Source organism: Piliocolobus tephrosceles, chromosome 6 (assembly GCF_002776525.5).
Source record: "Piliocolobus tephrosceles isolate RC106 chromosome 6, ASM277652v3, whole genome shotgun sequence".
NCBI classification, from domain to species: Eukaryota; Metazoa; Chordata; class Mammalia; order Primates; family Cercopithecidae; genus Piliocolobus; species Piliocolobus tephrosceles.
Genome location: NC_045439.1, coordinates 31,379,062 through 31,394,184, shown reverse-complemented (window position 1 = coordinate 31,394,184; position 15,123 = coordinate 31,379,062). Strand labels below are relative to the sequence as shown.

At 42.2% G+C, this 15,123-nt stretch overlaps 1 protein-coding gene across 1 annotated transcript in view; it reads right to left on the bottom strand.

Moving 5' to 3' along the window:
• Window positions 1-15,123, bottom strand: part of TMED10 (transmembrane p24 trafficking protein 10) — a 43,686-nt gene that overhangs the window by 16,159 nt on the left and 12,404 nt on the right. Inside the window, exons 2-3 of the mRNA XM_023184273.3 lie at window positions 4,461-4,572; window positions 307-380 (exon numbers count right to left, since the gene is read on the bottom strand). Coding sequence (XP_023040041.2) covers window positions 307-380; window positions 4,461-4,572 — 186 coding nt within the window. The remainder of the gene's footprint in view (window positions 1-306; window positions 381-4,460; window positions 4,573-15,123) is intronic.

Below are 15,123 nucleotides of genomic sequence, written 5' to 3'. Positions count from 1 at the left end.
ACGCCTGGCTATTTTTTATTTTTAGTGGAGACGGGGTTCCACCATGTTGACCAGGCTGGTCTCGAACTCCTGACCTCAGGTGATCCACCAGCCTCGGCCTCCCAAAGAGCTGGGATTACAGGAGTGAGCCACCACGCCCAGCCAAGGCTGTTAATAACAACTTTTTGTTCATGGCTGGCTGTCACAAGACTGCTAAGAAACCACAGCCTTTTGGGCAAAGCACACAGCCTGTTGGCCTGCCGAGGTCACAGAAACCTCACAGCATAGCACACTGCTGCCTCCTCTGGCTGTTACAGCAGGACATACCTCTTCGTAATTTTTCGCCTCCACTCCATGCTTCATGTCTAGGATCACGAGTTGGTCAGGTATCCGCCCTGTTCCTGAGGAAGAAATCAAAGGATTCATTGTGTGGAATACTTAAAATTCCGGGAAATTACCCACCCACCCACCCGCCCTCCCTCTCCAGAACCCCTACCCTCTCAATAGAGGGAAACAGCCACAACTCCTCCCCTTGCTCAGTTGCAGAAAATTCCTGGCTCTGGCTAAAATCACAAACATTCCAGACAAAGCCTCTATCTGTGTGGGGTGCCGGAAAGCAACAAGAACATGCTGCTGGCAAACATCTCTGAGCAGGCAAGGACACAAGATACTGCAACTGGTACTACAGAGGAACAGAACAGAAGGGAAAACACACAGGCTTATTGAATTGGGAAATAAAACTCAAAAATCAAAACAGTGTGAAATTGAGTGGCATATAAACCAAGAGATAGTGGGCAACGACTTCGGCTGAAAATGCGTATTTCCACATCTGAAAAGGGTGCCCTGTCAAATTTTGAGGGAAGGCCATGATGAATTAGGATTATTGGGTACGTGCTAAGCTTGGATTTACTTAATATAAATCTGAGTACTGAAAAGAACATAAGTTTTATCTAATATTCCACTGTAATTCAAACATTTTGATCAATGTATGGCCTATTTCAGTAGGAGCACAATGTTACAGAGCTATTCCCACTAAGCCCTTAAAGGGGTTACAACAGCTCAAGAAAAAAAAAAAAAACACTTTACAGTAAGAGTTCAAATCTCAGGGATGCTTCTTATAACAGAGTTCATGTTAGAAGAGTCAATCTGATTCAGCTGGATCAAAGAGGCATCCTAATCTTAAATCATCAAGTAGGAGAAAGGAAAAGACCCAAAGAGCCCCAGAAAACTGTTCAGCCCCAATCCCCTGGAATTTACCTAGTTATAAAATTTACAACTGCCTGCATGAAATCAGAAGTTCTGGATACAGTACCACTGAAGCACTGGGATTCCTGAGACCATAAGCCACATTGAATGGTACTGTACCCTCTAATGCCTGAGAGACACTGTAAGTTTTCTGAAATGAACTGAAGTCAATTCAGTAACTACTCATTGAGAACTCACTAAGTACTAGAACTGTGCTGGAGATTTTAAAGGGACATGCTACGGCTTAAATGTGCCCCTCTCAAAGTTCATGTGTTGGAAACTTAATCCCCAATGCAAGAGTGTTGAGAGGTAGAACCTTTAATTTTATTTATTTATTTAATTAAAAAAATTTTTTTGAGATAGGTTGTTACTCTGTCTTCCAAGCTGGAGTGCAGTGGCACGCACCATCATGGCTCACTGTAGCCTTGAACTCCTAGGCTCAAGCAATCCTCCCACTTCAGCCTCTCAAGTAGCTAGACTATAGGTGTGAGCCATCGCACCCAGGTAATTTTTGTATTTTTTGTAGAGACAGGGTCTCACTATACTGTCCAGGGTGATCTGGAACTCCTGGGCTCCAGCGATCCGCCTGCCTCAGCCTCTCAAAGTGCTGGGATTATAGCCATGAGCCACTGTGCCTGGCAGAGAAGCAGGACCTTTAAGAATTGATTAGGTCATGGGGCTCTGCCCTCATCAACAGATTAATGTCATTAACATAGAAGTAGGTTTGTTATAAAAGTGAGTTCAGCCCCTTCTTGCCCTCCTGTGCATTCTCTTGCCATGTGATACCTTCTGCCATGTTATCGTGACACAGCAAAAAGGCCCTCATCACCAGATGTGGCCCCTTGATGTTGGACTTTCCAGACTCCAGAACCATGAACCAAATAAATTTCTACTGTTTATAAATTACCCAGTCTGTGATGTTCTGTTATAGCAGCACAAAATGGACTAAGCCAGGATACAATCCCTGCCTTCAAATAATTCAATTGGGATCTAAGACATATACACAAAATGACTACGGTGAAAATGCAAAGCACTGTAAAATTTTAAGCCAAAGGAACTGGTTCAGCCAATCCCAATATGGAGCAAACGGAAGAGGAGGGAAGACAGTAGTTGTGGACAGACTTCACTAAAGAGGGAACACCTAAAGGCAGGACTTAGGCAAAGTACTCTAGGCAGATGGCAAAGCATGAGCAAAGGCTCAGATATTAAAATCGGAGTATGGCATGTTTGAAAGACAGTAAAGAACTTATTTTGGGATGGGTGCAGTGGCTCATGCCTGTAATCCCAGCACTTTGGGAGGCTGAGGCAGGTGGATCATTTGAGGTTCAAGTTCGAGACCAGCCTGGCCAACATGGTGAAACCCATCTCTACTAAAAATACACAAACTAGCCAGGCATGGTGATGCGTGCCTATAGTTGCAGCTACTCCGGAGGCTGAGGCATGAGAATCGCTTGAACCCGGGAGACAGAGGTTGCAGTGAGCCAAGATCACGCCACTGCACTCCAACCTGGGTGACAGAGCAAGACTCTGTCTCAAAAAAAAAAAAAAAAAGAACTTCTTTTGGATAGACTGGAAAGATTAATTTGACAGCAAAGAAATATAAGTAAGACTGCAGAGGGTAAGACTGAGAACAAAGTAAGACAAGCCACAGGTGTCTTCTGAGCATAAAAACAAGTCTTCAAACAAAGCAAAACAAAATGTCGCACCCAGAGTGTTCTGTTCTCCCACATCCAGTGTGTAATCCTGATTATGCCATTGTCCATGGAAGATGTAATGCAAATTTCTGATTTTCTTTCCTCATTGAAAAAGTTGTGAAACTTAAGCAGTTCATAGCCCCACCTGGTCCAAATGATCAGGCTATCTTCTTACGTACAGTCTTCCAACTACCTCCCTGATTGTCACAGCACAGTACAGTCACGCACTACATGAAGACAGTTCAGTAGAGGGCGGACTGCATATATGAAGGTGGTCCCATAAGATTATTATAATACTGTCTTTTACTATATCTCTTCTATGTTTAGATACACAAATAGCATTGTGTTCCAACTGCCTACAGTATTCAGTACAGTCACATACTTTACAGGTTTGTAGCCGAGGAGCAATAATAGGCTACACCATATAGCTGAGGTGGGTGTAGGCTATACCATCTAGATTTGTGTAAGTACACTTGATATTTGAAGTACACTTGATATTTGCACAACAAAATCGCCTAAAGACCATTTCTCAGAATGGTCCAAGCAATTCTCCTGCCTCAGCCTCCCAAGCAGCTGGGATTACAGGCATGTGCCACCACCACATCTGGCTAATTTTTGTATTTTTAGTAGAGACGGGGTTTCGCCATGTTGGCCAGGCTGGTCTCGAACTCCTGGCCTCAGGTGATCCACCTGCCTCAGCCTCCCAAGTGCTGGGATTACAGGAGTGAGTCACCATGCCTGGCCAGTTTTTTTTGTTGTTGTCGTTGTTTATTTTTTTGAGATGGACTCTCATTCTCTCACTCAGGCTGGAGTGCAGTGACACAATCTTGCTCACTGCAACCTCCACCTCCTGGGTTTAAGTGATTCTCCTGCCTCAGCCTCCCCAGCTAATTTTGTATTTTCAGTAGAGACAGGGTTTCTCCATGTTGGCCAGGCTGGTCTCAAACTCCTAACCTTCAGTGATCTGCCCGCCTTGGCCTCCCAAAGTGCTGGGATTGCAGGCATGAGCCACCATGCCCAGCCTTTTTTTTAAGACTTCATTTTGTTAGAGCAGTTTTCGGTTCACAACAAAACTGAGAGGAAGGCACAAAGATTTCCCATATTCCCCTTCTCCTTACATATGCATAGCCTCCCCCATTATCACTATTTCCCACCAGAGTGGTACATTTGTTAGAAATGATGAACCTACATGGACACATCACTATCAACCAAAGTCCATAATTTGCATTAGGATTCACTCTTGGTGTACATTCCGAATGTAATGTTCCGACAACCATATAATGACATGTATCCACTATTACAGTATCATACAGAATATTTTCACTGCCTTAAAACTTCCCTCTGTTCCACCTATTCAATCTTTCATTCCACTTAGTTGACCTTTTAAAAGGTGCTCCAAAGACTACAAGGTAACAGGTCTCCAAATCAGAATAAAGAATACAAATGAAACTGGATATTAAGTGCTGACTGTAGTAGTAAGGAGCACTAGTGCACTAGAGTTGGAGAAGATTCTTAATCCAGAGAAACGTTCTGATTACTCACCCTTGCTCTCAAAACACACTTCAAACATGTCATAATCTTCAGTGGTAAAGGCAAATTTCCCCTTGGTTGCATCCTCTTTGGAGTAGAGAATATGGCCAGCAGAATCTGTGATCTAAAATAAGAAATGTAGTAAGAACAGGCAGCAAATAACACTCAGGAAGAGAACTTACAGAAACTGGGGAGACAGAGACACTATCTATGAAAGACAATTTATAGTTCTCATTATGATGACTATCTTCCAACCATCCCCAAAGACAAAAACTGGATTAGAAGATTAAATCCAAATACAGTAAATTTCATTCATTCAAGTAGTCTAATCACATTGCAGGCTAAAATCTGTTGCTGCTATAGGATGTCTTACCATACCAAAAAGTTAATCTAGCTAATGCTCCAAGTTACATACACTGGACTTATTGGCAAACACTCACTCTATAGATGCAGACTAGTATCATTCTGCATAGAGGAACATGTCACAAAAATGAAAGTAGACAATTATCAAAAGCTTACACAAGAGGGACAAAGATATATAAAAACACATTTATTCTATATAACAAATTTGATAGGGAAGGGGTGTGGGTGGAGAATAAAATTAGGACACACAATACAAAGGCAGTAGGAAAAAAAAGTATGCATAGAGAAGATAATCCAGGAGATCTATTCCTGCAAATTTCATGTTAATTATGTCAACAGCTACGTAGAGTGGGAACAAAACACAGGAAACAAACAAATTTCTGGCCAGGCATGGTGGCTCACGCCTGTAATCCCAAACTTTGGAACACCAAGCAGGAGAATCACTTGAGCTCAAGAGTTTAAGACCTGGCTGGGCGCGGTGGCTCACACCTGTAATCCCAGTACTTTGGGAGGCCGAGGCACGAGTTCAAGAGATCGAGATCATCCTGGCTAACCAACATGGAGAAACCTCATCTCTACTAAAAATACAAAAAGTAGCTGGGCACAGTGGCTGGTACATGCCTATAGTACCAGCTACTCGGGAGGCTGAGGCAGGAGAATCACTTGAATCTGGGAGGCGGAGGTTGCAGTGGGCCAAGATTGTGCCACTGCACTCCAACCCAGATGACAGAGTGAGATTCCGTCTCAAAAAAAAAAAGAGTTCAAGACCAACCTGGGCAACACGGCGAAACCCCATCTCTACAAAAATTAGCCAGACATGGTGGTGTGCACCTATAGTCCCAGCTACTGGGAGGCTTGCTCTGTCACTGCAGCCTGGGTGACAGAGCAAGACCCTGTCTCAAAAAAACAAAAACAAAACAAAAAAAAGGAGAGAAATTTATCCTAAAAAAAAAAAAAAGATATCCTTGGCTTCCATAAATGATTATTCCTTAGCTTTAGTTCTTCAGACTTAAACTGCTCTATTACCAAAGAACAGCCTATCAGTACAGAAGAAAGGGCATATACTGGGAAGTAAACAGCCACATACAAAGCAAGGGAATTCCACAGTAATTTAACAGCCTGGATCTCAGCCTTCATTTCTAGAGCAAGCGGCTGTCTTAGTAGAAAGCATATTTCATCACTTAAGACTGGAAGCTACTTTGCAACGTGGAACACAAAAGTAGTGGCTTCATCACATTAAACTGGATGTTCTAATGCTATTCTTTTAAGGGGAAATTTTAAGCAGGAAAATTAAGTAGCAGATTTAAGCTTATATATTTAAAAGTACTTTATAACAGTAGTTATTTCTGATGGGTGAGACTTTCTCTTTATATTTTTCCTTTTTTTTTTTTTTGAAATGGAGTCTTACTGTGTCCCCAGGCTGTAGTACAGTGGCGTGATCTTGGCTCACCGCAACCTCTGCCTCCTGGGTTCAAGTAATTCTCCTGCCTCAGCCTCCCGAGTAGCTGGGACTACAGGCACCCACCACCAGGCCCAGCTAATTTTTTTGTATTTTTAGTAGAGACAGGGTTTCCCCATGTTGGCCAGGATGGTCTTGATCTCCTGATCTCATGATCCAACCACCTCAGCCTCCCAAAGTGCTGGGGTTACAGGCGTGAGCCACCGTGCCTGGCCTTTTTTTCCATTTTTTAAAAAGACATATAGCTGGGCATGGTGGCTCAGCCAGGTGCAGTGGCTTACGCCTGTAATCCCAGCACTTTGGGAGGCTGAGGCAGGCGGATCACCTGAAGTCAGGAGTTTGAGACCAGCCTGGTCAACATGGTGAAACCCTGTCTCTACTAAAAATACAAAAAAAAAATTAGCCAGGCGTGGTATTGGGCACCTGTAATCCCAGCTACTTTGGAAGCTGAGGCAGGATAATCACTTGAACCCGGGAGGCAGAAGTTGTGGTGAGCCGAGACCGTGCCACTGCACTTCAGCCTGGGCAACACAGTGAGACTCTGTCTCAAAAAAAAGGCATATATCACTGGATCATTTATGTTCAAAAATAATAATAAAGCTATTTTATTTTGGAAAAAATTGATAATAAAGAAAAGTTATCACTACTAGATAAATTTGAAATGATAGATCAACTAAAAAAAGTTTTATGGCACATCTAAATTCCCTAATAAACAGTAGTTAGTATTAGTCAACTGTCTTCTGCCATCTAGCACCATTTACTAATTTGGCAAACTTTTAAATTTATTTTTATTATTTATTTATTTTTGAGACAGTCTCGCTCTGTTACCCAGGCTGGAGTACAGTGGTGTGATCTCGGCTCACTGCAACCTCCGCCTCCTGGGTTCAAGCGATTCTCCTGCCTCAGATTACAGGCCCATGCGACCACGCCCAGCTAATTTTTTGTATTTTTAGTAGAGACGTGGTTTCACTGTGTTAGCCAGGAGGGTCCTCATCTCCTGACCTTGTGATCCACCCGCCTTGGCCTCCAAAAGTGCTGGGATTACAGGCATAAACCACTGCACCTGGCCTTTTTTTTTTTTTTGAGACAGTCTCGCTGTGTCACTCAGGCTAGAGTGCAGTGGCGCAATCTCCCCTCACTGCAACCTCTGCCTTCCAGATTCAAGTGATTCTCCTACCTCAGCCTCCCAAGTTGCTGGGACTACAGGCATGCGTCCCTATGCCTGGCTAATTTTTATGTTTTCAGTAGGGATGGGGTTTCACCATATTGGCCAGGCTGGTCTCAAACTCCTGACCTCAAGTGATCCACCTGCCTTGGCCTCCCAAACTGCTGGGATTACAGGTGGGAGCCACCACGCCTGGCCTAATTTGTCAAACATTTAAGATACCTAGACCTGTGCTGGTCACTGGGATACAAGTATGAGTAAGATAGTTTCTGTCTTCAAAGGGCTTATGAGTCTAAATGAGGAGAGGAGGGTGATAAGAAATGAGATGCCTTCATAGTGGTTTCGATTTGCACATGCCTGATGGTTAGCGATACTGGGGAACTTTTAATGTATTTGTTAGACATTTGTATGGGGTGATAAAATATGTTAATTAGCTTGATTGTGGCATTCACTTCACAATGTATATGTACGCCAAAACATCACATTATATATCTTGAATATAAACAATTTTTATTTGTCAATTATACCTCAATAAAGCTAAGAGAGAGAGAGCATTTCACTGCAATGTGCAAGGCATAATACCAGAGGTATGCGCAAGTGCCATGGGATTATGGAGGGTCAGGGAGTGTATCTAGGAGTGGGTAACACATAAGCTGAGTCCTAAAGGATGAATTTCAATCAAGGGAAAGAGGGGTAAAGACATTCAGGGTAGAAGAGACAGCAAATATGAAGGCCTGGGTTCAGAAAAACATAAACAAAAATATGGTATCATCATATTACTAATAGCTAGTATTTACTGAACACTTACTAAGTGTCAAATACTGTGTTGCTGCTTTATAAGCATTTTAAATTTAATCCTCACTATAACCCTACTGGCAAGAATTATTGCCCCCGTGTTTCATAGGAGGAAAATGAGGCCCGGAGAGGTTAAGTGCCTGGAGAGGTACTGGCCTGATCATGTAGAACTAGAATAGCATGCTAAGGAGTTTAAGCTTCATTTAGTACAAAGTGGAAAGGCAGTAAGGAATTTGAAACAGAATGATGTGAGTCAATGTACAGTTCAGAAAGGTGAAGGTACCAGTACTATGGAGACAGACTAGAGAGAGACAACCCTAGAGATAAGAAGGTGGGCTGGGACACTATTCCAGTACTCCAGCTAAGAAAGGAGAAGGGCCTTCAGTATAGAGAGGGGACAGATTTTATTTAATTAAAATAATTTTAAATTTTATTTAATTTTTTAAAGTTTATTAAATTGTATTTAATTAAAAAATTTTATTTAATTAATAAAATTTTAGTAACCCATGAACTCAAGAGTTTGAGGGATTTTAAGGAGGTAGAGTCTACAGGACAAAACCAAAAAGTAAATGCCCACAGAGATCAAGTGAGAAACACACTGATACTGGACCAGCACAAGCCATACATAGCAAACTAGAAAAGATGGCCTGTGTCATAGGAAAAGCCAGTGACTGCCATGGCACTCCAGGTTTTCAGATCATCCAGTTTTTCAAGAGAAGGTAGATATTTTAACTTTTATTTGAAATCTCCTAATTTGTAAACATTTACAATCAATCCCAACATTTGAAAAACTACCTCAGGCCGGGCACAGTGACTCACACCTGTAATCCCAGCACTTTGGGAGGCCAAGGCAGGTGGATCATGAGGTCAAGAGATCGAGACCATCCTACCCTGCCTCTACTAAAAATACAAAAATTAGCTGGGCGTGGTGGTGCACGCCTGTAGTCCCAGCTAGTTGGGAGGCTGAGGCAGGAGAATCGCTTGAACCCAGGAGACGGAGGTTGTGGTGAGCCGTGATCGTGCCATTGCACTCCAGCCTGGGCAACAAGAGTGAAATTTCATCTCAAAATAAATAAATAAATAAATAAAGTACTTTAGAACCTTGGATACACACATATAAGTCAAAAAGGTCTGAGAACTAACCATCACAAAGTAATGTGTAGTCATCAGTATGATGCCTCTCTTCCTTTCTTCAGAATCAGTTGACCCACAAAGATACTCACTTCCCCAAGATTCTCACTTCATAAAGCATAAAGACAAAATTTAAGAGCAAAGAAGAAGTTCAAAAAGGTAGACAGCAGTAATAATAGATTTTTCACATTCCAAGCCAATCTAGAAACCCTAATTTGGATTTGGACTTTTTTCCTATGAATAAAGTTGCAGACAAATAGAACTTGGGTAACATGACTTTCCAGATTTGTTCACTGCATTGGCTTAATTCTGAAGGAAGAAGTTAGTTAAGAATTACAGGTTGCTCAAAATGTCTAAATGTAAGTGAAACTGGTAGAGGACAGCCTAGAATAAGCATCAAGGTGAAAGCACTGAAAAGAGTCATCACAGATTTCATCATCTCCATGCTAAGGCAAGCAAAGAGACTAAGTCATTGGCCTAGGACAAACAACTGAATTTAACAGTGCTTGCAGGATTTGGCACACCATTTGCCCAACCACCTTATTTCCTGGAAGAATAGATTGGTTCCTCCAAGATATGAACAGTGTCCTTCAAAAACTTTTTTTCTTTTAATTTAAGGAGAGGAGTCTCTTTACATCATAAAGGAGCTTAAATGCAGGGCATAAAACTCTTAAGGCATTGCTAAAAGTATCTTACAAAATGAATTAAGAAATCTGCTATGTTTTTCTGAAAGACTCCAGGAAAATCACATCTCCAACTGGTACTCCAAAGGGGTAAATACTATTTCAATTGTCCTCTACCACACTGTACTAAGGAACTGCAATCACAGAAGAACCATTTGCATTGTCTCTTCCATGACATCCGAAGAATATTAAAGACTCATTTTGAAGCAAAAACTGAAATTCATTTCAAGAGGCTGAAGGCAAAGGGCCCACCACTGCAGCCTGCACCTTTTATCAACATGAAATTGGCCGGGCGCGGTGGCTCAAGCCTGTAATCCCAGCACTTTGGGAGGCCGAGACGGGTGGATCACAAGGTCAGGAAATCGAGACCATCCTGGCTAATACGGAGAAACCCCGTCTCTACTAAAAAAAGTCTCTACTAAAAAAATACCAAAACAAAAACTAGCCGGGCGAGGTGGCGGGTGCCTGTGGTCCCAGCTACTCTGGAGGCTGAGGCAGGAGAATGGCATAAACCCGGGAGGCGGAGCTTACAGTGAGCTGAGATCCGGCCACTGCACTCCAGAGGGAGACTCCGTCTCAAAAAAAAAAAAACAAAAAAAAAAACCATGAAATTTACCTCCCAGAAATAGTGTGTGATGATGCTGGAAGTTCCCCCAGGGCCTCCACATGTCTACACTCCCTATAACCTTCAGATGACACAACTACACGAGGGAATTTATCTGGATATTTGGAAATCCAGGCAGGCAACCTGACAACTGAACTTTCAGGTGGGGTTCACTCATATGGACTGTTTGGGCATTCTAAAACATCTCAGGATTTTTCTGAAAATCAGTAGGTTTCCTATCTAGTTCATATAACTTTGTAGTTATTTAGGAGCCAAGACATTAGTCTTAAAGAAAAACAAAACAAAACAAAAATCATATCTCCCAACCCCAACATCATTACATAAACCAGGTAGCTAAAATTAGGGAATAGGAAACTGGGCCAAGCTCAATGACTAACCAGAGCCAGCAAAGTCTAATAGGCTAAAATGAAAGCTTAACTTCCTTTAATTAAAATGTTCTAATTATAGATCACCTTAAAAGGTCATCTGGTTTCTCATGAATTAAGAGGTTTTTTTTTTTTCTTCGTAATTGTCCTAGAGAACCACCTTGGTGAATCAATAACTGCTACTTTTACCTACTATAACAGCAAGACCTTAAAAGGATTATTTTCTTCCCTTTTAACAATAAATACTTATAATAATAATCATAAAGTTCTTTAATTAAACAAAGGTAATACCAAGCTATAAAATTTGCCCATATGACATCAAGGAATGGGAAGTAATAAAGATCTGTTTCTAGATGTCACCTTCTGAAGAAAAGTAAACCAAAGTTCACAACTTAAAAAGTAGGGGGGATGGGCATGGTGGCTCACACCTGTAATCCCAGCACTTCGGGAGGCCAAGGCAGGTGGGTCATTTGAGGTCAGGAGTTTGAGACCAGCTTGACCAACATGGCAAAACCCTGTCTCTGCTAAAAATAAAAAAATTAGCCAGGCATGGTGGCAGGTGTGTGTAATCCCAGCTGCTCAGAAGGCTGAGGCAGGAGAATCGCTTGAACCTGGGAGGCGGAGGTTGCAGTCAGCGGAGATCGTGCCACTGCACTCCAGCCTGGGTGACAAAGCTAGACTCCATCTCAAAAAAAAAAAAGGAAAAAAAAGTGTTAATTTTATATCAGAGTAGGTGATGTCAAGAGTATGTGAATACTCACACTGAGCCTGTGAGAAGTGAGAAAACAGGTAACTGGGAAGATAAACTCATTTAAAATTGGATTTTCTTGGACCATGCTAGGCAGTGGCTGGAAACAGATTTTTGAGCAGGTCCTGCTACTGAAATTGCTCTCATTCCTTTACCAAACATTCAAAATAAAACTTTAAAAGGATCTATAAGTAGCTTAGGTCAATAAGGCAATTAGGAATAAAATGAAATAGAGTTCACCTGAGGGAAGAAATAAGTCTTATCAAGAACCTGAAATGAGCAACTGATAACTGTATAATAAATTTGGTTCTAAGCTTTCTGGAAGCCAAAATTAAAAGACTAAAGAGACATCATTTGTTTTCTGATGAAAGCTCACAAATTTATCTCAGGGACAATTTTCCTGGAAGTAACCACGAACAACCATTTATCAGGAAGGTCCTTGTAGAAGGACTGTAACTAACAGACTATTCATTTTCAACCACAATCTTGCTAAAGACAGTTCAAATGAGTTCTTTTAGTGAACCTCCCTAACAATGAATGACCTGATCTAATGCAGAGGTGAGACCTGGTTCTCTGCCCTGCCCCTAAGCACTACATTTTTCCCCATCCTAGCCCACTCTGGCTGCTCATAGAATTCCAGCCTTACTCTAGAGTTGCAGGAAGGATGGGACTACTTTTGGCCACTTGCTAGCACAACTGCGTTTAAAAAAAAAAAAAAAAGTACCAGAAAAAGATGCCTTAAAAATAACACTATCCACCCAGACTTAATTCCCTTCTCCAATAAAAGCAACCAGGGCTCCTTGGATAAATGATCCTAAGACTGAGGAAGAAAATGTACAAAATGAGCCTGGAGCATCTTATAGTGCCAGAAAGTAAGAAAGTGCTCAAAAACAAAAACCAGAGGTCGACGGGGGCAGATCATTTAAGGTCAGGAGTTCAAGACCAGCCTGGCCAACATGGAGGTACCCCATCTCTATTAAAAATACAAAAATTAGCCAGGTATGGTGGCACGCACCTGCAATTGCAGCTACTCAGGAGGCTGAGGCATGAGAATCACTTGAACCCGGAGGCAGAGGTTGCAGTGGAAAGAGATTGTGCCACTGCACTCCAGCCTGGGTGACAGAGCGAGCCCCCGTCTCAAAACAAACAAACAAAAATCAAAACCCAAAAAATACAAGAATGAGGGTATGTCAAAGGGAAACAGGAGCCTAAAGAGCTCCCAATAGCTAAAGCTGAAACAATTAGGGCAACAAAATATAGTACTGATTTATAATCCAAAGTACACAGTAAACATCCATGAATCTACACTTACATATAAATGATTGATTAAATAAATAAATAAGGAAGAGAGACAAATCTTCCGTGAAGATTCTCAAATAATTTATGTAGGCACCCGTAAGGAGTCTGAAGCATAACTCCCCACTCCTTAAGTGTGGGCTACATAAAGTGACTTCCTTCTAAAGAATACAGTATAGAAAGAGGGAAAAAAGAGTAACTCTGTAGTGGACTGACCAAAACATCATTAAGGGGGAAAAAAGGAAAGAAAAGAATAATTGTATAGTGAAGAAACCTGACAAACACTAATTCATCCAAATGATCAACAGCAGGATCAACAGTGACAAATCATGTTGATACCATGTGATGATAATGACACTTTACAAGTGAATCATGGTTTTGACAAGAAAAAAAAAAATGACACTTTATCTCTATGGTCTTCCTCCCCAAAACCCATAACCTCAGCTTATCGTGAGAAAAACATCTGACAAATGCCCAATAGAGGGCAGCCTACAAAATACTTGGTCAGGGTCCTCAAAACTCACAAGGTCTGCCAGGCCCACTGGCTCATACCTTGTAATCCCAGCACTTTAGGAGGCCAAAGGGAGAGGATCACTTGATTCCAGGAATTTGAGACCAGCCTGGGCAACACAGGAAGACCCTGCCTCTACAAATAATTAAAAAAAAAAAAAAAAATTCGTTGGGTGTAGTGGTGCATACCTGTGGTCCCAGCTAATCAGAAGGCTGAGGCAGGAGGACTGCCTGATCCCAGGAGGTCAAGGCTGCAGTGAGTTGTGATCATGTCATTGCACTTCAGCCTGGGTTACAGAGCAAGACCCAGTCTCAAAACAAACACACAAACAAAAAACTCACAGGCAAGGCACAGTGGTTCACGCCTGTAATCCCAGTACTTTGGGAGGCTGAGGCAGGCAGATCACTTGAGGTCAGGAGTTCGAGACCATAGCTAACATGGTGAAACCCCGTCTCTGCTAAATATACAAAAACTAGCCAAGCATGGTGGCATGCGCCTGTAGTCCCAGCTACTCAGGCAGCTAGGGCAGCAGAATCACTTGAACCCAGGAGGCAGAGGTTGCAGTGAGCTGAGATCGCGCCACTGCACTCCAGCCTGGGCGACAGAGTAAGAATCCGTCTCAAAAAAAAAAAAAAAAAAAAAAAAAAGAACGGAAACAGGAATATCTAGCCTTTTCTCTCTCTCAAGAGACCGTACAACATAGTACTTTTAAGATGGAAGGTTCTAGAGTCAGACTTTCTGGTCTATGCTCAAATCACAGGCGTGCCGTTTACCAGCTGTAAATACTTGGGCATGTTCCTTAATTCCTCTACCTCATTTGTAAAATAAGGACAACAGTTGTACATACATCACAAGGTTATTGTGAGGATTTTTTTTTTTTTCAGTAAGGTCTCACTGTGTTGCCCAGGATGGTCATGTACTCCTGGGCTTAAGAGATCCTCTGGTGTCAGCCTCCTGAGTAGCTGGGATTACAAGGACATACCACCACACTCAGCTACTGTGAGGATTAAATGTTATACAGGTAAACTGCCTGGAACAGTGTTTGTCACATAGCAGGCATTCAATAGGTGTTACATTATTGTTATAACTGTTTGTTGGTGATAACTCAGAACTCCATGGATATTTAGGTCACTAACCATATTTTCTTTCCTTTTTCTTTTGAGACAGAGTTTCGCTCTGTCGTAAAGACTGGAGTGAAGTGGCACTATCTTGGCTCCCTGCAACCTCTGCCTCCTGGGTTCAAGCAATTCTTGTGCCTCAGCCTCCAGAGTAGCTGGGACTACAGATGTGTGCCACCATGCCCAGGCAATTTTTTTTTTTTTTTTTTAGACGGAGACTTGCACTGTTGCTCAGGCTGGAGTGCAGTGGCACGATCTCAGCTCACTGCAACCTCCGTCTCCTGGGTTCAAGCGATTCTCCTGCCTCAGCCTCCCCGAGTAGCTGGGACTACAGGTGCACACCACCAGGCCCGGCTAACTTTTTATTTTTATTTTTTAGTAGAGACAGGGTTTCACCATGTTGGCCAGGCTGGTCT